We start from the raw sequence: 24,231 nt of genomic DNA, 5'->3' as shown, positions 1-24,231 counted from the left end.
CATTTAGATTGTTGTCTACTTGCAGGGGCCGCACGAGAGTCCGGCAACTGACGTTTTTATTATTATGGATGTGCCCACGCTGATGAGATGAGAGAAAGGAAGAAGGCCACCCGAGACATTTCCTTATGTCTTATCAGGAAGAAAATAAATTACGTAGTTTTTGGGATATTTTAGACGTGTTTACTTTTGGTTTAAATTTTTTACGCACAGCTTTTTTGGTGAATTTATAATGCAACGTTAAATACGATTTTATTTTAATTAAAAATTAAAAAAAAAAAGATTAGTATTCTGATGTATTTTTTTCTGAATTAAAACAATTGTGCTTTTGATTGTATTTCAATTGTTTTATTTACGTCTTCGACCTGGAGCAGCATGGAATGTATATGAAAATGTTTGTCGTGTGTTATGACTTGTTCAATAAAGAAACAACTAAAGTATGTAATTTTCCACCCTTATTGCATTGACTGATTGATTTTACATTTCGTGTAAAAAAAATAAAATACAAATAGAAAGTATTTTCTGAGACGGGTAGAATAGATTACGTGGGTTGAAATTGGGAGTGGGACGGGGTCGCTTAAACACTCTGACATTCTTGCAGGGGTGTCAAATAATACCAGGACAACGTTTAACACTAAACAAAAAAATAAATAACATCAGAAATTCAAAGAAAACGTTGCATGACCCTTGGTTTGAAAAATAATTTCTTTCACGTATGCTATGATTCTTTAACAAGTGCAAGAAAATGCATGAACAAAAAACTTCAAATGCGGATAAATAAGTTCACATAAAAAACGAATAACATGTTTTCTTAATTCCCTGTTTGAATTCGGAAAAAAACACAATAAAAATAGATTAAATAGGCCTTGGCTCGCAAGGTGTCCTCCTCGAGCCATCAGAAATGTCTTTTTGAAATATGAAAAAAAAAACTAAGAATATCTATCCTAAACACTACTTCACACATCAATAAACTACGAGAAATATAAAGAAAAATAAAGAGTAGACGCAATGTGGAAGCACACAAAGAAAAAAAACGTGGTGATGCGGTCTGGAGGTGGCTAGGAGACAATGGGGGCGGAGTGATACGCCTTGCACCGCTACAAATGAGTCAGTTTGGGTGCCTCTTGGATTCTTCCCTGAGAGTATTGCGGAGTAAGGTCTGTGTAAATGGGTGCAGAATCGCACACGCCGCCATGATGACTGCTCCCCATTGTGATTGCTCCGTTATAGTCCATGTTGGAGCCGGGCGGGTGATGCGTGAGGCCGAAAACCGACGCCCCGGAGTTGGCCATTGGTTCTGCGTAACCCCCGCCGACATAAACGGGGCTCCCCTGTATGTGCGCGCCGTAGTTACCTCCCTGCAGGGCGTGATCATACTCAGGCGTGGCCGAGTCGGGGTATCTCTTGTGCGAATTGTTTAAACCTGCTCCAGAGTACGAAGTCGCCATATTGTAAGCGTTCTGGTGGTTCTTATTATAAGAAGTCGGCGACTGGGACTCGTAAGGGACACTGTTCACCAAAGAATGCATAGAGCTGAGGTATCCTCCACCGGAAGGGGGGCCCACCGGGCTCCGAGGAGACTGTCCCCCAGGGGAGGGCATCATCCCCACGCCCTTTTGATCCTTCTTGTATTTCATTCTGCGGTTCTGGAACCAAATTTTGATCTGTCTCTCGGTCAGGTTGAGCAGGTTGGCCATTTCCACCCGCCGAGGCCTGCAGAGGTAGCGGTTGAAGTGGAACTCCTTCTCCAGCTCCACCAACTGAGCACTGGTGTAAGCTGTTCTGGCCCTCTTGGAGGCTGCCGACCCTGGAGGACTCTTGTCTCCTGGACAACTCTCCACTGTGAGAGGGATGGAGGAAGAAAAGGGGGAGGGTGTCAATCAGTAATCCATTACAGGCAAGACAGAGAGTGAAAGCAGAACACAGCTGATAAGAAAACTACAGGAGTGTTTGCTCACTGGATAAATACACTCACACGGACACCAATATTGGACGCTACAATATCACAATTTTCATTTTAAACGGCAAAAACGGTTTATTAAAGGTGGGATGCGTGGTTTCGGGTGTCCTTAAAGTTGAAAGTTAGATATTTGTATGTGTTAACAATGCCCAATTGAGTTCAAAGTGTCATTATGCTTTAATTCCTACTGCGCCTATCTGCTTTCATTTTACTTTTAGCAGGGGTGTTCAGGGCAGAACACATTAGGTTTGAAGAATGGGGTCTGGGAGAAAAGCTGGACAGTAATGTCATTCCCGTAGTTTTTTTTCCTATTTGTCAGTGTAGCATGAAAATGGTGAAAGTAAGAATAGGCCTGCTTCAAGTAGAGTCCAAAATACCAAGCTAAACTCCCCAAAAGATGAAAAAAGAAGAGGTTATTCAAGCCCATCTAAGAAATGCATGTACTGGCACAAGCATCATGAATAAGCTAACTGAGGCAGCGATCATCAAGAGATGGCGGCAGAGAGTAACAAAGTTACAAATTCCACACGACTCCTTGAACCAATTTTGCACTTAACAATTTTGTAGCAATTAAAAACAACTTTATGTAAAAAAAAAACACACCAAAAAAACCATTTTGTACTGAACAACAAATTGTTGTTAAAAAAAGATTAAATAAACTACCAATAATGTTTGGTTGCACTGCGTCAAACAGAGAATTTGTAAATCTGGTGTCTAATCTCATCAGTTAACTATTTTATTAACCAAGATAGTTCAAACATTAATTCTGAGAGAAAATTCACAAATTTTTGTTTCGAATGAGGAACATTTTTGCTAGGTTAGTTTTTACAAAAACTTCAGTCAATGTTTGTTATTGGGTTGTTTGGATCAATTTCACCCAAGTAAAGAACTTGTGTTTTGTGTGTGTGTTGTTATTACTATCAATTTTAAGGGTACGCAGGACAAGAAACACATTTTTTAGTTTTTCAGGCGCTGGGTCAAAAGTGAATGGGTCAAAAGTGGGTTATCCCTTAACCATTAGGCTCATAGGGGCCCCATGTGGTGTGTCTTAGGCAAGTACAGCGTGGTGGCGCCCATCCAACTCCATAGCCTGAATTGGGTAAGAAAATGGAACAAGTACTTGGTTCATTCTAAATCAATAACCCAAATTAATTCGAGCAACCTTTTTTTTCTCAAATAAAATAACCGAAATTTGGATTTATTTATCAAATTAAAGATTTGATCATTTTCTTATCAATTTTTTTCTCCAATACAGAAATTAAAGAATTACACTTAAGTACTGGAGCATGTTTTCAGAAAAAAAACGTCACAAACAACCTAATTTCTCTGAGATTGCCGCAATGAAAAAAATACTGTACACAGTAAAAAAAATAGTACCTCAAAATAACCACTGTTAAATTAACACTTAAAGAGTCAACTTTCAGCACTACCTCAGTGTACATATGGCTTTATTTGAATGTTAAATTGACACTGGTTATTTAACTGTCTACAGTATTGTTGGTCATTGAGGCAATCTCAGGGAATCCTGAATTGTTTTGTATTCCTACATCTTACATAGTACATAAATTCTCTTTAGCAAACAATCACTGCTAGCGTGTTTTGCTACATTTATACTAAGTCGCACGACAATATTGAATGTTTTCATACCACATTATTTTGATTAGCTTAACACTTTTGCTGACTACCTTAAAATAAAAAGTGTTAAATTAACAATTTAAGAGAAAACTTTCATCACTACCTCATTGTACTTTTGGTCCCTATCAACTCCTGTTGAATAAACACTGTTAATTTTGCTGTGTATGAATGGCTTACATTGTTTGTTGTTAGAATATCGAACCACACTAGTTTTCAAATAATTGCTTCTTTTCTGCCCAAAAAATACAAGAGACGTAGAGTGCAATTGTAGTTAAACAGCACCATGTATTTTTTGGGGGTTGGGCTTATTTCCTTTGTTTCCTGGACATTGTAGAGCAGCTCTACATGTCTGTAACTAAATAGTATCATTAATTATTTTCTCTTTAGAAATATTTTTACCTGGAACACATAAAACTATATCGCAGACCGGATCTGGTCCCCGACGCTCGAGTTTGAAAACAGTCATCTGTTTTCTAGCTACTCTAGACGGGAAAATGACTACAAGTAATGAAGCTCAAACATTAACCTCAAGCAAAACACTAGCCTGTCAACGTCAATCAGGACGGCAGAATTATAGTCGAGTGCTACACGACGTGATGAAAACAAGTTCCTCACCAAAATGTGCAGACGATGCATGAAAATCCAGAATACTAGACAAGTGCCTATGCTCCTTTCACACAGTAGCCCAGGCCTCAGGCACATTTCTCATGGTGAGCAAAACTTCACAGATAAGCCTGCCCTTTCTTGCAGCGGAGCAAGGCACTCCACCAGTTTTTGTGGCAGGCCGCCAGGGGCAAGTAGTAAATTTGACTACCTGTCGAGCCAAACATGGAGCAGGGAGACTGGGATATGACATAACCTCCGCTAAGGACCTCATAGCTCGTAAATTTGCAGATGGACCGAGTCATACATGACACTGAGCGTTATAATAATGTGCTAACTTGTGGAGTTTAGGTGCTAGGGTTTACTTCCGAGGGATGACTGAGCAACACTCTATTAAAGAATGGGTAAAATATAACCCAGACTATGCTAAACTGGTAGGTAAACCCAACATTCTCAGTTGTTTTCTGCATTATGAAGCAATGTTTGGGGTTGTTCAGATAAAATATCTCGTTTCTCTGTGTGGTTCTTTTGTTGATTAAGAGCAACCCACTTTTGGGGGTTATTTTACACAAGAAATATTTTTGTAGCTTGAAAATACAATGAGTCCGACAAGCTTTTGTTTTACAAACATGGTTAGGCATGCCTTGGTATAGGTTGTTTTTGATCAATTTTAGGGTTTTCAACAAAATGGCCCATTTTTCAGCTTAATCGTGGAAGATAGGGGGTGTGTAAATTTACTTTTTCAAATTGTCATAATCAAATCAAATTATTTTTGTGCGTTTTAAACAAAGCATTGTATATTTCTAAAAATATTTGGTAGGTTGAATTGTATAAAACAAAACATTTTCAGAAGAGAACAAAAAACAAACTTTTTTTGTACATTACAACCCAACATTTAAGGTTGTTGTTTCAGACATGGTCAGACACACCTTAGTGGGTTGTTTTTCAAAAAACAACCCTTTTGTTGTGTGTTGATTTGAGCAATATGGCCTAATTTTGGGGTTATTTATTATCCAAACAAATGTATTATGTGGTCTTTAACGAACAACATGATTTCTTTTGGGGAGGTGGGGTGTGAAATTATGCTAACCTAACCCAATCTTGTTATATTTCTAACATATTCAGTAGGTTTTGCATTTGATATCAACTTTAGGGGGCTGTTTTAACAACATTACCTAATTTTCTTGCATGTATAGGGGTTAGAGGGGTTACAATAAAATGCAATTAAGTGGTAATAAACAAAGGACATGATTTTTGTGGGTTTGTAACCGAGAAAGTAACCTAGTTTTATATATTCGGTGTATTTTGTACAAGACAAGTTTTTATTTACCCACTTTCCCCTTTTTCACAATAAAAGCCCCAAAAATAGGACAATACAAAATAAAGAAGCAATGTGATTTGGGGGGATTTGACACCAAACGAAACACAGTCTTGCCAAATGTAATCAGTTCATAGTACATCACCAGATGTACTTAGTTTTGAGAGTGTGGCAATGCTTTGTATACAATGACCCAAATTTAAAGGCTATCCGCTCAATGTAGCCCAAAAATATGGGCCAAATGAACTCAAGTACACATTAAACTCGAGAGCGTTAGGTCCATACTGAAGGTATTTATAGGTGTCTAAACCAGGGGTGTCATATGCAGCCCATCGAGCCTATTAATGGAGCCTGCCAAACATATATTGTGAATATATATATATATATATATATATATATATATATATATATATATATATATATATATATTGTAATGATAAGAAAAGTACTAATGAAAAATTGTTGTTGTGTTGGTGCCACACCTGTCCCCAGCATCAGATTACAATATCAGAAGATTAAAAAAAAATCAAATAAATATTGTTTTTGTTCTTGGTGCAGTCCATTTGCCCAATTTCCCTAACCCAGTGTGATCCGCGAGTCAAAAAGTTGGCCCATGAGTATACCTTTCTGTGTTATTTTATGTATTTTAAAGTGTGATACATTAAAAAATGAAATAACGAAATGATCTGCATTTATATAGCGCTTTTCAAGTCAATGACTTCCCAAAGCGCTTTACAATGTGCTTCACATTTCCCAATAGCGGCCTTGCAGCCATGTAAGGCGCTAACCTGCTTATTGGGGGTATTAGGGGTTCAGTGTCTTACCCAAGGACACTTCGACATGTAACACGGACGAGCCGGGATTCGAACTGGGATCCCTTGATCCCAAGACGAGCGCTCTACCTCCTGAGCTACTGTGTAGCAGTCAGAGCTTGGATACATATAAAAAATATGTCGTGGGTATTTTGCTTTGATGTGCTCTCATGACCCAAATGGGCTTATTTTGGAGCCGAGTGTTTTTCGAGCGCATATTTGGTGTGTTTGTTGACTGTGTGAGGACGCTATGTGACCAGCCAATGTGTATGTTTACAGTCGCCAGAGGTCATCTGCGGGGCAAGCAGGCCAACTAGCCCCAAAGCATGGCCTTAGTATAGTGGAGTGAGGTTGGGGGAAGGGGCTCATCCTGCTTGAACCCACCATACGTTTCATATAACCCATTGGTTCCGAAACTACGGCCAGCCTCCACATTTGGTTCGATCCCCTGTACAATGCTAGAGAGTATTTCCACGCACATTTTTTTTACCTCAAAGTCTGTATGCACATTTTTGGTTGTAAAGGGATTTCAACCTACGGCTGGACTACCAGTGCTATAGATGACGTATGAAAAGGCTTGGGGCTTGAACTCATTATCACACCATGTTTTATCATGATACCAAAAAGGAATGCTAATTTTGGTGTGCATTTAACATGTTGTAACAACTTTTCTGGTTCTATTCTTCTATTCTATCTGAAGCATTTTAAGTAAGAAAGTCAGTCAATTCATTGTAACACGTGAACAACGAAAGTAACATTTGTGTCTGATACAGTGGCTATAAATAATAATAACCCATTGCCTTTTCTTATGTCATCTATATCTCTGGTAAACCAATGGTAGGAGTTTGGGGATCTGACCGACGCGACCCGGGTAGAAGGGTGGATGAAGGAATTCTATTGTATTCTTCTATTTTTTTCAATTATCTAAGTATTGTAAGTGACAAATGTATTTTCATAGTAGCATGTGTAACGCATAACAAAATTCGTCTCTGGTACTGTGACTGAAAATAGTGTGATAAAGAGATAAAATATACTGCCTTTTTGCAAGTCATCTATACCACTGGTGGTCCGGTGCTCTGACAACTAAGCTGATCTTGGACCTTTACAGAAAGTTTATGTTCCACTGATGTTCTTTCTGAGAAGAACCCATCCATCCATTTTCTGCACCCCTTATCCTCGCTAGGTGTGAAGAACCCAGAGTGTTATTTGGTCATACATATTTTGATATTTCATGTGGGTTTTTTGTTGTTATAAATAATCAGCCCTCAACGAGCAATCTAAAACACTTGATAGCGATCAACAAGAAAAAGAAAAAGATCCAAAATCCAGCGAGGATTATTTGGTTATTCTTTAATTCATTAATCATGTTATTTTTCCCCCCAACTTGTTCCGTGAAGAATCCAGAAGGGTTATTAGATTATGAAGTTCTAGAAAAAAATAATTATTATATTTGAGAACTTCTGCACGCTTTTTCTGTTACAACCTGACACCGGCCCCTCATCAGAGATGGTAAAGGTTAAGTGGGCCTCACTGGGAAAAAAAATGGGAACCCCTGCTACAGTTGAATTTGGACACCGTTAACAGAACCACTCAGAGGTGTTGATTATCCCCCTCGTTGCGTAGAAAAATTCACTAAACATGACATTGGAAGTGGGATCATTCCTCCCTCACTTACTGTGGCCTTTAAAGTGGGAGTATTATACATTTTTCTACTAACAATCCCTCCTTCCCTTCCCATTGAATTGAACACTTGCGTGTATTGTACCTGAACTGGCGCTACTGGCGGGTTTTTGCTTGGCATTCTGGCGCGACTCCTTCATCCAAGGGAAAATCTGCTTGCTGCGGGCGCCCGAGGACGGCGATCCGCCCTTGGCGCTCTGCTGGCCGGAGTTCTGGCCCGCATCGGAGGGGGATTGCGAGGGAGGCGGCGGACTACCCTCGGAGTGGGGAAGATGATGATGGTGGAGGTGATGCTGCACCTTTGCGCCGCCTTCGCTGCAGCTCTCCGCCGCTTGCATCTCCTCCGGCGGCTTGTGCAGAGGAGCCGTGGAGGAGCCGTCGGGAGACTGCAGGGAGCAGGCAGGTCGATGGTAGTCACTTTCCACATGAGAGACTCGGGGATATTGGACCTGATTGGCATCATAACTGAAGCCATTTGCGCTTTGATACGGGTAGCCACTGTAAATTGCCGAGCTGTCGTAGTAGGTTGCCTTTTGCATCTCGCCGTTTCCCGATATTTATTTCACAAAGTGACAGGGTCTTGACACCCTTGTAGAAGAACATTGGCACCCCCGTGGTCACGTGACGCCTCTCCGCCAATGGCCTCCTCGGGTGAACCTGGGGTTACAACAAGAACTGTGAGGAGACGAAATGGTGGCGATCCATCTTACTTTTCAATGCGAGCCTGACAACCGCGCGCCACAGGGCGAGATTGGGACCGGCACTCCTGCACCCTCTTTACCGTTTACCTTCTGGCTCGCACCGGCCCCGTCCTCCTTCCATTACCATCTGCACTAAGCAACGAGCAATCTAAAACACTTGATAGCGATCAACAAGAAAAAGGGGCCTGCTTGCGTGCGTAAAAGGCAGTCATATTAAGGAAGTCATATTAGAAAAGGCAGTCATATTAAGGAACACAATTACGCAATTCCTATTCATATATATATATATATATATATATATATATATATATATATATATATATAATTACTAAATTTTGTGCAGGCTTGGGGAGTAACGGAATACATGGAACGGCAAAAATTATGTTGGCAAGCTGTTTGGATATATTTTCATTTTGTTTCTGTCGCATTTTATGTTAGTTTTGCCGGAGATCAAAGAGTTTAAAGCCAGGAGAGAAAGCTTACCACGTGTTGTGAGTCATAATTTTATTCATATTTAGTTTTTTTTTTTGTCTTTTATTAGCATATTTGGTATTGGAGTAATTATAGTAATTATAGTATATATATATATATATATATATATATATATATATATATATATATATATATATATATATATATATATATATATATATATATATATATATATATATATATATATATATATATATATATATATATATATATATATATATATATATATATATATATATATATATATATATATATATATCTTTCTGTCACTTACCTGCAAGGAGTAAACAAGCACACTCCCTCCCGAGTCAAAGATAAAAAGCTCCGTAAACCTGAAAAACCGGGTGCACTTTTGGTGCATCTTCTGGACTAGGCAGTGTGAACTTTTGCAATGCTTGACCCATAATAAAGGCGGCGGGTGGTGTCGACTGACCATCCTGCTTGCATGCAAGGGAGGTCCCGAGTGGACCAAGGACAGAAAAATTGCAATCCGGCCTGCTCCAAAGCGATCAAGGTAAATTCAATAAAATGAGCACGAGTGTGTTGATAATAACAACTAACGTTAGTATATTTTAACCCTGCTGTTGTCCTTGGGTGAAAATTACCCTCCACTGTGTCGTTACAAAAATCAAGTCCCCTAAAATAGGTTTTATTTAACTTTAAATGTTGTGACTTTTTTTAGATAGGTTTAAAAATAGGAAACAATTAAATTTAGTTTATTTGTTCACATTCCATACAAACTGTAAAACAAGTACAATACGGCCCTTAAAATTAGTACTTCACGAGGTATTTATGTATCAATAAAAAATAGATACATAGATAGTATTCATTTAATGAATTCAGGTCAATTTAAACAACTCTGTATAGTTTGGGCCCCAAAATGAACGAATGAAAATTTGAGACAGGGCTGATTATTTATAACAACAAAAAACCCACATGAAATATCAAAATATGTATGTATAATTCTAACTGTTTTATTTTATGAATTGATTTCAGTCGATAAAGCAAATGTTAACTGAAGTTATTGTACAAGTAACTAAAACAAATGCATGCATTTATGAATTGGAGATTTGATATGCGTCATAAGGAAACTAAGAAGTTAATTTAGCTGCTTTTGATTTTAGTCGATAAAGCAAACGTTAACTAAGACATTATTGGGCAAAAACATAATAAAAGTGCATCTATTTATTAATTGACGCTTTTAATAACTTAGAGGTTATTGTGCAAAACAGATATAAAATGCATCCGTTTATGAATTGCAACTTTTGATTTTAGTTTAAAAAAGAAAAAGTTAACTACGATGTTATTGTGCAAAATGCTGAAAAATTACATGCATTTATTAATTGTAGCTTTTTATTTTAGTTCATTAAGCACGATTTAACTACAAAGTTCTTGTACAAAAAAAGCTATACAAATGCATGCTATTCATGGTAAAATGAAATCAAAAATCTGCTGAAAACAAGCTCTCCGGTGTGCAAGTAATTAAAGCAAAAAAAGATCTTCTCGACTGGGTCCGTATTCCTCGGAAGCCTCAACCGATATCTCCTTAAACAGATTGCGCTGCAGACGTGGGCATTAATCCCCCCAAAAAGAGCGATCGGAGGCAGGCTTGATCTTGCAAAGCGCCCGACCGCATGTGTGCGTATCAGGGAGTGTGTGTGAACTCTTCCTGAACCGCGATCCAAGTCGCCCGGTGATAAATCACCGCTCGAGACACACTAACTCGGGCCATTTAGAAAAAAGCGAGGCAGCCTTCTTCTTTTGGCCTGCTTACCTTAACCTCTGACGACCAATGCAGAGCAACGAGCGATATTTTCTCATTCAGCGACGAAATCGATCATAGTAGTAATCCGGAGGAAAGTTGAGGAGGAGGAGGCAAGGCTGGGCTGAGGAAGCGAGCGCCATGCGCGCAACCAGGCAGACGGCAACCACAACAAGAAGACTCGAAAAAGAGAGAGAGAAGCCCCCTTTTGCTTTTTTCACCCCCCCCCCCCTTCCTTCTTTCCACCCTTCGTGTCTTCCCCACTCGACGTGGATGTGTACATGGAGATTACGAAAGCAGGCGGGTCAGCGAGATAATCTTATCGGGCTTCAAGGGCTGAATTTATCGTATTGGTAGTATTAATATAGCCACGTGTGGGGGAGGGGGTGCACCAGACCTCTTGCACGATCGCTAGTGAACTGGCCAGAACCGCAGCGTCACACCATAGACAAGAAAAATTATGCAAATGAAGTAGCGCCTTGGAAAAGGGAGTTCAAATCAAGTGGCTGCTACTCCTCCCCCTAGCAAATGAGAGAGTGAGAGGGAGATGGGGGAGAACATAATCACAAAAGGTGTTTTTTTTTATTTTTATCTTCACTTATTTAAAGGGAAAACCAGGATGCACGTTTTCACCTTCGCATCTGCAAAGATAATATGTCAAATCACTCACGCAGAGTGCGTGGGGGAATCCCTCGGCGTGGTAATGTTGTCTCTTTTCTTAAGAGAAAGAAATACGTCTCGTCAGCTCCAAATAAAACCTCGTAAATACGCTAAGCGTGGGCCCAAAAATCCACGCGTGAGGGTTTTTTAAGCAACCTCAGTTTAATTATTAACCCCTTTGTTCTGCATTAAAACTGCTGATCCCTCGCTTCTCTTCTAGAGGTTAAATGTCAGCGAGGCAGTGGAAGGGGGATATAAGACGAAGAAGGGGAAAGGCCGGTAAACAGATGTAGAAAAATATATAAATATGTATCGCGAATGCACGCGGCTAAAGGATAGGAATAGGTTTTTGAAAGGAGCGAGGCAGCGCTCCAAGAGCCTTCCTCCGTCACTTTTATGGTGACAAATTACACCTCGCAGACAAGTGGAAGAGAAGGAATTATTGCTCCCGGCCCGCTCGTGTTGCACCGCCAAAGGAAAGTCACGCGCCGCTTCTGTCAGGTCTTTGGTGGGCGTGCTAGTTATTATTTTCAAAAAATGGAATAAGCAGCCATCAGGAGATAAATCAATAAAGACGAATATAGACTTACCGGTGGAGTAGCGCGTGCGCGGTGGCTTTATGGGTTTGGCTTCCTGCAAGAGAGAAGAGGCAATTTGATCAGAAATATTTTGTCAGGATCTTTGTTTATTATTGCATTCATTTAGTGGAGGATATTTATACACTGTCATTAGATACTTTTGGTGTTTTACTTTTATCTCTAAAATGACTGGATTAGAAATAGAGTTATATTAGGATTAGAATGGTATTTATTGTCGTTGATAACAACGTGGTGAACATTGTTTGCAAAAAGGTTAGTCATGTCACTCCAGGATAACCACATAATAAGGACTCAAAAGAAAAATAATACGATTAAAGAAAGCCAGGATAAATTGGTTAAATATTCCCATGCAGGGTAGGAGACTGCATGGCCTGAATTGTAAAAATAGTGCAATGAAAAGTAGTGCATTGCAACAGTAGTACAAAAAGCAGTGCAAAAACTCGAATATACTATACGTTGAGAAAATGAATAAGTAAAAATATTTATAAGGTAGCACTTGGAGACTAACCTACATTTTATGTGCGCCGTGATAATAGTGCAATGAAAAAAAGTGCTTTGTATTAATCGTACAATATAAGTAGTGTATAAAAATTTAAATAAATGCATACATAAATAAACATCGGTAAATAAATTGGCCCAATATGTGTTTTGAAGAAATGTATGTCATTTTGGGTCAAAATTATAGGTCAAAAAATGAAATTCTACGGCTAAAAATGTCTTAATGTTTAAAACCAATCGATCACTTTGTGTTTTAATAAAATTAAAAAGAACATTTAGTAGTCCGTGAAGCCCAAAGTCTAGCACCTATGCTACTAGGCAGTGGGAGGAAAAACTCATGGATTAGTTCTAAATTGGTAAGATTAATATAGGAAACACGAGCCTCAAAATGAACTTATAAATAGCTGGCAATATAAAAAACAATGTACAAGTAACAAACATTTAACATAAATTATAATAAAACAAGTCTTTATTAGTTAAAGGCTTTAGATAAGAAATTCTAAATTTGGTTAATCTGGGTTTGCTAACCCCCTTTTTTACATCTATTTCAGTTTGATGAGACTTGTTTGTTAAAATACATGACATAAATTAAATATGATGTGATCTAAACGTAACCCAATCCCCCTGAAAAATATATTAGTTCGGAAGAAACCCCCTTCCCTCCTTTAAATAGTGTAGGCCCACTCGTCCTCTCTTAAAATTCAACCCTAAAATATAGGATTTAAAATGGTTAAAATGCTCAAACAGGCGTATTTTAAATATAATAAGGTGTGTTTAAATAACTAATTACGAATTTCCAATGCAGTTTATATTTAAAAAAATCGGGGAGGGGTTTGAAATGTCAAAAATCCCCACGTATTTTCCACGCATTTAAGCAAAACCTTACCGTCTCTGCTGCTGTTTAAAGCAAGCTAAAATGAAAAAAAAAAAAGCTTTATGCAAATAAGCTGTTTGTTGTTTCCCTCTCGGCCGGTAAGCATTTCCCTCTCACAAACGGATCGAATAGTCATTAGCTTCCCCAAGTCCCCTCGCCCATAAATCACGCCGGCGCGCGGTGACCCCTTCGCGGCCGAGACGTCCTGCGTGGCACTCCGTCTTCCATTATGGGCTCGTTTTCTCCCCCGTGGAACGACAAAACCCCACAACGTTCACCTACTTTTCGAGGTTTGGAAAATCAGGTGATATCCCGAATTAATAATGGCATGGAAATTATTTCTTTATTTTCTATTTTATGTGTACTCTGCGTAATAGTGTTGACCTACATTTGTAAATTAGATTAGATTGCACAAATCTAATTATTTTGCACGACTGACTTACATTTTTTTACTGACCTGTGCTTTTCTCGGCTATAACTCAACACGCCAACGGACAATCGGCGGAAATGCCCCAAAATAAAATCCATCCTCCCTCAGCTCGGACTCTGTCCGCGTGGAAAAACATATCCGTCCGTGACAGCCGTGTAATACATCCACACACACTTACAGGCAAGAAAAAATGGGGAAAAAAACCTAGAGCGCTTGTCGCATTTGATTGCACCTTTTTTTTTTTCTTTTCTTTTTTTGTACCCTTCTCCTCCCTGCGCGATAAACACGCATCTAGGACTTCCTTCGTGGAAAGTGGGACTATAATGAGCATCATATGGCCGCATCGGGGCTTCAGTTTTCTCCGTGCAGCCATAACGTGGAGTGGCGTCACGTGATGCGGGTCTTAAATCCCTTTTATTTGAGCCTGTGAATCATTAATAGAGACTCACACCACCTTACCCCTCCCCAAAAAGGTCAACATTCTTTCACACGTGTTTGGAGACTTTTGCGCGTGGACTATTTGAAGTCAAATCCAATAAGATAAGGCAGATTCTATGTAGTCTGATTATCGACTCAGCAGCGCCTCTGTTTTCTGTTGTGGCTATTACGGGTACTGGTTTAATTTTAGAGTTGGGTAGTTGTTCTGTTACTTTTACTTGAATAGGTTTTTGGGTGATTTTCTACTTCGAGGAGTATTTTTAAATCCCTATTCTTTTTACTTTTACTTGTGTATATTTGTGAATAAGAAACTACTCTTACGCCGCTACGTTGGCTACTTTGAAGCCGTTACTTAAATTGCTTCCACGAAAGTACGCATCTGTATGTCTGTGCGAAGGCACATTTATTTTGTCAGAGACCTCATTACTTTTATTTAGACTTCACCAGTGACCGAAACAACCACCAGTTGGCACTCAAGAGCAGGGTTAGGAATGTGTTTTTTTTACTGTACTGTATGCACAGTGTAAATAATGTAGCCTGCTTATATATATTTCAATCTACTGAGCGTTCACCCAAACAAACACAAAGACTTGTAATTTATTGTGGATTAAATCGATTTTGATTATTTTATTCATTTGTTGTTTTATAAATAAGACGTTACTCAGTACTTGAGTAGCATTTTCAGCAAGTACTTTTTTATTCAAGTAACTATTTGGATGACTACCTGAGTCATATTATTCTGAAGTGACCAGGCTGTACTTGCCTAGGACACACCATGGGAAATGGTGCCCCTACGAACCTAGGGCAGGTTAAGGGATCCAACCCAACAGTACATTTACTTGGGTCAAATTTTTGGCTATTCTACTCACTTATGCTTAATTTAAAAACCAATATTAGACGTAAAAACGGCTTTCGGGTGGGTAATTTGGTTATCTGCCAGCACCCACGGAGAGTGCCACTCGTGCACAGCGGGAACAATTTGGGTCCCGCAAAAAAGGGACCGGAAGACATCTCCCTCTTTCTATTTTTCGATTTTTGTCTCTCCTCGGCACCGTTTGGCGCTTGTTTTCAGTCAACACCAAGAGGCGGGCGTGGAAAAATCCCACTACAACAATTAATCACTAGTGGACAACACCCCCGCACCTACACCCCCTTGCATACTCCCACCCCATTCTTTTGTGTCGCCAAAACTTGAGCGGCAAACTTTTAAAATGCAACGAACAGGAGCGCAGGATTTCACTATGCGTAAAAAGTGCGCAAGTGACTTTTACGCACGGAACCAAATGTCATTTTGCAAACGGAAAACAACGGTATGTGTTTTCAATTTTTATGTTTTTGTGTATGATTACAGATGGAATCCAGTTACAAGAATTTCTTGGCGTGGACAGGAGGCTATTTTGTTTTTTGTCTCACCTTTCGTCAGTCCTCGTGAACTTTTATTTGACCCGGACCGGGAAGAATCAAGTGCATACTTCAACATTTAGCATTGTGTTATAAATGAGCATGGAGCTTATTAAGCATGTATGTTTTTTTCTTGAGGGGTGGATTCTGGAGTGGTAAAGCTTCTTATCGTGTCGGCGGGGATGAGTTCAAAGACCCCCTTGGACGAAGGCCAGCACGAGAAGCATATCTTTGCACAATGTTGACATGCAGCTCTTAACAGGAAGATAGTCCTCTCTGCAAGCAAACGTCCACGATAATTGGACAGGGAATGTCTGTACGTGACTCTCAGATGTGTATTTTTGATTATGTGCTTGGAAGCTTAATATGAAATAATAAAAGTGAAAGTTTACATGGTCTCTGTCTTGTTTTAGAACAAAAGGTGAATTCAAGGTGCAAACCCTGAGGTCCGTGTTAATGATTTACATGAGGTATTTTAAGTCTTACTCGTTGTTTATTTATTTGATTGTGACTTGTTTGGGGATTTTCTTTCCATTGCACTATTGTTATGATGCACTATTATTTTTACTGGTACTATAGGCCAGTCTCTAAGTACTACGTTGTTTATATATATATTCTGACAGAATTTCACCTTTTTTATTACACGTGCACCCTGGAGTGCCATGTCTAATCTCGTTGCATACAATATTTCACAACATTGATTTCAATTATAATAATTACAAAAAAAATCCTGAAAATAGGTTAATTTGATCAAACATAAATAAAAAATGAGTCAAATACACATTTTTAATATTTGGCAAAATTTTGACGTAAAATTAAAACATTAATTGTAAACAATATTGCGTAAATGAAACACATATAGAGCCAAATGTAACACCTTAAAAGTGCAAAATAAATCTGCTCTAGAAAAAAACAAGGAAACCTGTAGACGTCATTTTACTCTGAAAACATTCTGCACGTGCACAGGCGCAGCTAAATTCCAAATAATAACGCAATTTCCCGCACCAAAAAACAAAAATATATATGTATATACACGTAAACTACTCACAAGGCGGTATGGAGCCGATGAGACGTGACTCGCACCCGGAAGAGATGACTTCAAATGAAAATAAGGCGCATTTACACGTCTATTTCTAACCGCGGCCCATTCATTATTCAAAGAGCCGAATTAAAATTTCAGCACGATGGAAGTGACCTCTATTGGCAAATGACTCGGAAATCCTAATTGGACTTTTTCATGTGTCAGTCAAACGCAACACCATTTTTATATGAATACAGATTTAATAAATGTGCATCAAAACGCACAAAAATGCACAAATCATCACAAAACACGAGTTGTCCTGCACAAAAGCAACACGTTTTTCTTTCTATTGTCCCAAACTGACTGTGGTGTTTCTTTAGATCAGGGGTCTCCAACTTAAGGACAGATGAAGTGCCCGCGAACCTGTTCTGAAAATAGCTCTCCAGTGTTTATTGGTCTATTTAACCCTATTTTTAATAATCAACTGGGTAATAACATGGTAACAATATAGTAATACCATGATAAGTTGTTATTTTAAATACAAATTCAAATAAGTCAATTCATGGGCTGTATGGACCAAAAAAATCTAAGTATTGATAACCATGCTGAAGAAATTAATTCAGAGAATATAAAAAAAATCTATTAATCTATGAGACAAATGTATTTATTCAGCTTTTTGTTAATTTGTGATTAAGGGCTGTACAAATAAAAATGACTTGACTTGCCTTGACTTAATTTATTTTAAATAAAATACAACAAACTAAATTCCAATTTATGGATGTTATAAAGAGAATGAGGAGAATGTGTGCAGTTTATTTATTACTAGCTATGTCGCTAACATTTTAGCTTTGTAGCTAGTTATATTCCTACCTTTGAGCTATCTAGCTAGCTTTTTACATATTTGGCATGCTGTTTAGCTAACTTTTTATTTTTTTTTGCTGGTTATCAGGCTAAATTTCCGCCTAGGTATCTAGCTTTTTCTAACTTTCTATTCAGCTATTTAGCTGTCCTTATACTCTTTTAGCCAGCTATCCAGCTCCCTTTTAGTTTTTTTTACCTATGTACCTTTCTAGCTAACTATCAAGCTACCTTTTTAGCAAGTCATCTAGCTAAGTTGCTATTTTAGAAATTCATATCAGAGTGGTTGCCCTTTGCGCTAATTAGTAACAAAAAGTAGCCCTCAGCTTGTAAAAGGTTGGAGACCCCTGCTTTAGATGAATTCATGGTCGACGTTTCACACCTTATAGCTCGGTTCTTTTTTTCCGGGGTCAATCTCCAACCCAAAGAAAAGGCTTTTGGGGGTCTCAGGGGTCTGATGTATGGTCTGAACATTGTATGTGTCGAGAGGTCAAGGGTCACAAGAAGGGCTACGGGACAGTGATTGGTCGAAATCGGTCACGTCCTTTGCTTGAACCCTTCATTGTTTGGATGTAGCAGGTAGGGACCAAGTCGCACTCTGGTGCACTGAAAATGTTCTAGTTCGCCTTGTAATAGTAGATAAAAATTTGGATTTGGGGCTTGGGTGCCAAAAGTCCAACTTGCAACAATTACTTGGTGATTCCTCAAAGTGTTAAAGGGACAGTCAGTAATATTTGACCAGGTTTTGTGCAACAGAAAACAAGCGCTCAAAAGTACAAGGATGAATACAAACCACAGAGACTCAAAGTGATCAAAACAAACCATTTATCTCTTTTGTTTTTGCTTAACTTTTGAAGCTTTTGGATACTTGTAGAAATAAGAAGGTAGACAATTAAAACAGCTCTGTTTAGGTGAGACTCATGTTATGAAGAGTAAAAGCTATTTTCTTGACCTACGAGTATTCAAAAAAAATTGCATGCCCATGTGATAGATCATACATTTTTGCTTACTATTCAAATCAATCCTGTTTTTTTACTATAGGAAGCACTAAAAATACACACTGTCCCTTTGGGTACAAGAGTGCTGAATTGGGAAAATTCAATAGTGAAAACACTATTACGTGAAAAACGTCCAAATTTTGGGTTTCATTTGGATTAAGTCTAACATACCCGATTGGAATTGTGTTGGCCCCAAACCTTGGAATGTTAAAGGTAACACCACTCGCAAGACTGAGTTAAGAATGTGTTTAACTCTACCAACCCTTCTGAAGGGTTTTGGACAGAGCAACCAGTTAAAAATAAAAATCGCAAGCAAAAGTTGGAGAAATGACCCTTGTTAGTTAGTCGGAACCAAGCAGTTGTAGTTGAAAATGCCAATACGAAGTAAATAATATATAAAATTAAATATCATTGTGTTGTTCAAAGTTAAAGCTAAAACTCAAATTTAAAGCTTTTAATTCACACATAAAGAAGCTGTAGAGTAAAATTAAATCTTTGTTAACTCAGAGTTGAATTGAGCTAAAGCTGAGCTAAAAAAATAAGTTACATATGTTTTAAAAGCTAAGCTAAAGCAACCTTGAATTAGGATTAACACTGAGTTTTTAATGCCTAGCTAAATGGTTTTAAATTTAACTTGAGAGTTAAAGTTGTAATTTTTACTGAAACAAATAGTATAACATGCTTAAATAGCCTTTTTATGTGACCATGGTGAAAATTTGTATTCTGAAACTTAAACAGCTTTAAAAGAGAATTAAAATTCTCTACCCATTTTAACTCAGTTTTCAAAATTTAGCGCAGCCAAAAAGTTCGGCTATAGCCTTAAAACGTTAGTCCTCCTTAGCTCAGTTTTAAAGCTTTAACCCAGAGTTAAAGCGAGTTTATCTTAAATCTGTGATGCAGGAACAAAAGGAGCTGTAACTCAGTTTCGAAAATGTAAACTAGATCAAGAGTTAAGCTTCAACGCTTTAAACCCAAAGCGTCAATATTGTAACTTTGATGATAGAAAGAAATCCTGATAATAAGTACATTTGATTTTTTAATGTAAAAATGAGTCAAATATACTTAATATACTAGCACACATTTAAACCAGAAAAGTACAATATTAAGTTTAAACAACATTGTGTAAATATAAGCAGAATGCAGTACAGTATTTAAAAAAAACTAAAATTTTATATTCTTAATAGAAAAACAAACCCAAACAGTGTTGTTTTGCTCTAAACAAAAATAGAGTTTACCTAATTTTGAATTTTTGACCGATATGTGGTTATTTTTAACACAGCAATGTGAAATACGGATATATATAGTCAAGCGAATGTTCTGGAAAAAAAACAAATGACGGATCAGTCTGTTTTTTCCGCCATCACGCATTGGTTTTGCATCAACGCTGAAACCCTCCTTGTACACCATTCTAAAAAATACACTAAATTGGAAATTGAAGAAAACACCCAAACATTTTCAAATTAGAAAAGAGAACTGTTTTCCCTTAAAGTACATCTTAACTGTTATTATCAGTTGTATTTTTATGCAAACAAAATTTGAAAAGAAAAATCCTGCAGATTTTTTTGCTCAATTTCTAAAAAAAATCCGAAGCATTACAAGTGACGTAGACATTTATTTCACAAGGACGTTTTCAGTCTATACTATGCACAGCACAGGGGTCACTAGTGAGACGGCACGAAAGCGAATGTATATTCACAGTTTTGGAACGACACCACGAGACACACCAGCACAATAAAAAGTCTACCGAAGAGCTCACTACATGGAACTAGCAGCCCAATATAGTCTCTACCTGTAGAAATGCATTCCTCAGTTGTGCCTCCATTCATGATTTGTCTAAATATGTACATTAAAACATGACACGAGCCGGTCACCTTCAACACTCGAACTCTTAGCATGGATACATGGCAAATTCTAAATCTGATTTTAAATCATAACTTTCAAGTACATGATAGTTCTCCGTGGAAAAATAAAGAAAATGAAAATGCACGCATTTCGAACTGAAATGTTTTGATCGATGTTGACCTTCATTTGTAAAAAAAAAAAAGTATAATACACAAAAAATGAAGCCTTCAGTCGCCGTTGGGGATTTTCGTTACCAAATTCAAGCCTATGAAACGAGCGGAAGGAGACAAAAGGGAGGCAAATAACACAACAATATTCACTCGTCGGTGTGTTTTTTTCCGCTATCTCAGTCTGTTTTCTTATTTTTCAATTTCACTATAAACCCACGGTGCACGGCGTGGGAACGAGTTGCTGGCCAGTTTTGATCTGCTGGGCCCCGGAAGACGACGAGGAGGCCGAATTGGATCGGATCTTAGTATTGGGCAGCTTGTGTTCCTTCTTCCACTTCATGCGTCGGTTCTGGAACCAGATTTTGACCTGACGCTCCGACAGGCACATGGTGTGCGCGATCTCCACGCGCCGGCGCCGCGTCAGGTAGCGGTTGAAGTGGAACTCCTTCTCCAGCTCCAGAGCCTGCTGGCGGGTGTAGGCAGTGCGGGATCTCTTGGGCACTCCACCGGCGTAGCTGGCATTGACTGGGGGTTGGAGGGGAGGCGGGTATGAGGGGTGGAGTGTGAGGGGTGCAAACAGGCAGGTGTTAAGACAAGATTCCCTTCCAGAAAGCAATAAAAATGCCTCCAGTTGCGTGGATTCGTATTTGCTTTTACGCACGTTAAAAGCATCCGCAAGGGACAGGGATTAACTAAACAGCGGGGTCGGATATTACGTTCTGGATCAGTTCCAGCAGAGGAGACAGTTTGGGTTAAAACACAACAAAGGCACATGAGCCCCGACAGACGAACACAGGCGATAAAATTTACGAGGGTCCTTAATTACCGACCCCGCTGCTCTGTAGTCGTAAATTGCAGCTGCAAAGTGGCTGCCTGCTACTAGTGCTGTCCTCCACGCCACGCGCGTAATTTTTGTGACAACTCACCGGTGCTAACGTGGACCTTTTTCATCCAGGGGTACACCACCGGTTCTTTGCCTTGCTTCATCGCGCCCGGGTAGACCTCAGCAGCTAGGCTGCAGTCCTTGACGGCCCCTGCACCGACGTCCGGGGCTGTGCTGAGGCGCGGTCCGTGGTTCTGCTGAGGGAGGGCTTGCGGTTGTGCGGACGGATGATGGTGCCCGTCGCTGAAATCATCCACTGCAGAGGGTACGTTGGTGTAATCGTAGCCCGGTTCCGTGTAGTTGGACCTGGGGTAGGTTGGCTCTTCGTGATGGGGGAAACCCGTGTCTTTCGGTCGCTCGTAGTAGTCCCCGGGGTTGGGGATATATCCGCCCTGTTGGTATTCGTCGCATGGAGGAAAGGACGGCTCGATATAGTTGGAGTTTATCAAGTAGGAACTCATGGTCATTAATTTGGGAAGTGCAACAATACTAATTTTTATCGCGCTGTCGTTTTTCTGATCTCCACAAAACCCTCCTACTCGCTGTCAAATGTACAAAGTTGCGTGGTCACGTGAGCGTGGCCGCCAATGGGCGCACGACCTGCGGGCATCATGTAAACAGGAACCAATTGGAAAGCGTGGCACTGGCACTAGCAGAACCTCTCCGGACTGGCTCGCGTCGCGGTTTTCATCGGTAAATCTCATTAGAGAGAGGCAAAGAAAGCAAAAACCAATCAAGAGACTTGTTTACTGCACGCCGTCAAACTTATGTGGGCGCGGCTTTGAGTGGAGAAGAAAACATGGGGCATATGAACTCACATTTGTAATTTTTTAACGTGCATGCATGCTTTGTGTGCATGATTTCCACCTTGCATAGATTGAGTGTAGTATAAAACTCGAATGCACCATTCACGATTAATAAAACATTGCACTATGGCTTGATTGCAAAACAACAACAAACAAAAAGTGTTTTCTACCGTGGACAAATCTGGCAAGCAAACGTCGATAGGAATCAGATTACTTCGATGTACATACATATCTCTCAACTCATCCATAAACACAGTTTGGGGTGTGGTTGGAAATGATCCCCAAGCTTACTCACATTATTTGGCTTAAAAGTATGAAAGAATCACCAAGGGACAATTGCAGACGTGTAGCATTTATCAGGCAACACAAGCGGCAGCAAAACAAAAGCGCAGGGGATGTTTTTTTGCACCAAGGACAAAAGACGTCATGGTGCTGACGCAGAATGTATACCGAAAACAAAACATCTTCAGATATTCATGAATTTGTCAAATATAGTAATAGAATTTTCAATTGCTTTAAAAAATCTGAACATATATTCAAATTCGATTAATAGTATGTCGTATAAGGTTCAATTTCATATGCAATTTTGTTTAGAGGAGAGCAGGTGAAAACAATGTATTTAGAAAGTAATAACAATACATTAGTAAAAATAAATCACATTTCCAGATTAGACGGACTTTTTACATGCGTGCAACTGAAATATGCACTAATTTCTTATGTTAACTTTATGCATGTATTAAAAAAAATAAGAAATATAGGCAACGAGACAGCAAATTAATAAAAACGTGTACCTGTTTTCGTATTTTTTTTACTGGGCATTATTACATGCTTCTAATGTCGATTTTGCACTAATTCAAATATTTTAGCCCTATGTATGCATTAAAAAAACGAAAATAGGAGCCCATATATTACATAGTATAATATATATATCTCTCTCTCTCTCATATATATATATATATATATATATATATATATATATATATATATATATATATATATATATATATATACCCCGCGACCCTAATGAGGATAAGCGGTACGGCTAATGAAATGAAATGAGATATATATATATATATATATATATATATATATATATATATATATATATATATATATATATATATATATATATATATATATATATATATATATATATATATATATATATATATATATATATATATATATATATATATATGTTAATTTATTGACGAAGTATTAACTATGTAAATAAACTATTATCATTCGGATCTAGGTTTTTAAGATACCTCTAGGTAAATGCTGCACTCATCTTCAAGTGTTAGCTTTAAGCATGCACTAAAAAGCCAAAATAGTAATAATTATTATTTTTGATGACGTGTTTGATGTAAATTGGTAAATTGTACATGCCTCTAAGGTAAATGTTACACCCATTTACATGTGTTAACTTTAAGCATGCACTAAAAAGCCAAACTAGTAATAATAATACTATTTTTAGATGAAGTGTTTAATGGACAAATGTGCATGCCTCTAAGATAAACATTGCATTCTTATTTTCATATTGGCTTTTATGCATGTATTCCAAAAACAGGTAATTACAATGTATAGCTTTGAGCATCCACGAAAAGCTAAGAGAGTAAAGTAATTGTTATTATTAGAACAAGTGTTCAATGGAAATTTGCACACGCATTTTAGGTCAATATTGCACTATTTCCTCACGTTAGCTTTACGCATTGATTCCACCACGAAAAGTAGCTAATAACAATGTATCGTTAGCTTAAAGCGTGCACTAAAATCTAGAAAAGAAAATTATT

The 24,231-nt window shown here is 38.4% G+C and overlaps 2 protein-coding genes and 1 long non-coding RNA gene across 8 annotated transcripts in view; 1 reads left to right on the top strand and 2 right to left on the bottom strand.

The window, feature by feature from the left end:
- Nucleotides 1–329: 329 nt before the first annotated feature.
- The window catches only part of hoxa3a (homeobox A3a), a 42,216-nt gene continuing 18,314 nt past the window's right edge, over nt 330–24,231 (bottom strand). For 3 of the 6 annotated variants that reach the window (XM_088329478.1, XM_088329481.1, XM_088329479.1), the window contains 3 exons: nt 12,211–12,253; nt 8,091–8,662; nt 330–1,837 (listed from right to left, as the gene is read on the bottom strand). In XM_088329478.1, coding sequence (XP_088185604.1) covers nt 1,095–1,837; nt 8,091–8,544 — 1,197 coding nt within the window. In that variant the 5' untranslated portion in view covers nt 8,545–8,662; nt 12,211–12,253 and the 3' untranslated portion in view covers nt 330–1,094. Of the gene's footprint in view, nt 1,838–8,090; nt 8,663–9,472; nt 10,134–10,972; nt 11,462–12,210; nt 12,254–14,048; nt 14,236–24,231 lie in introns of those variants that run through there. The other 3 variants (XM_088329480.1, XM_088329477.1, XM_088329482.1) reach the window with 3 other exon arrangements.
- Nucleotides 9,533–16,251, top strand: LOC148371424 (uncharacterized). The gene is made up of 3 exons (XR_015849809.1): nt 9,533–9,712; nt 15,811–15,923; nt 15,999–16,251. It is a non-coding gene; the product is annotated as an uncharacterized LOC148371424 (long non-coding RNA).
- hoxa4a (homeobox A4a) lies at nt 20,330–22,286 on the bottom strand. Its single transcript, XM_088329485.1, has 2 exons — nt 21,676–22,286; nt 20,330–21,274 (listed from the first exon to the last, which is right to left on the bottom strand). Exons 1-2 carry the CDS (start codon nt 22,097–22,099, stop codon nt 20,955–20,957), a joined length of 744 nt encoding a protein of 247 aa, XP_088185611.1. The 5' UTR covers nt 22,100–22,286; the 3' UTR covers nt 20,330–20,954.

The sequence above is a fragment of the Urocampus carinirostris genome, chromosome 2 (genome assembly GCF_059441175.1).
Source record: "Urocampus carinirostris isolate Australia breed hairy pipefish chromosome 2, RoL_Ucar_1.0, whole genome shotgun sequence".
Classification (NCBI taxonomy): Eukaryota; Metazoa; Chordata; class Actinopteri; order Syngnathiformes; family Syngnathidae; genus Urocampus; species Urocampus carinirostris.
Note: the sequence above shows the minus strand (reverse complement) of the source record. Positions and strands in the feature narration are given on the sequence as shown.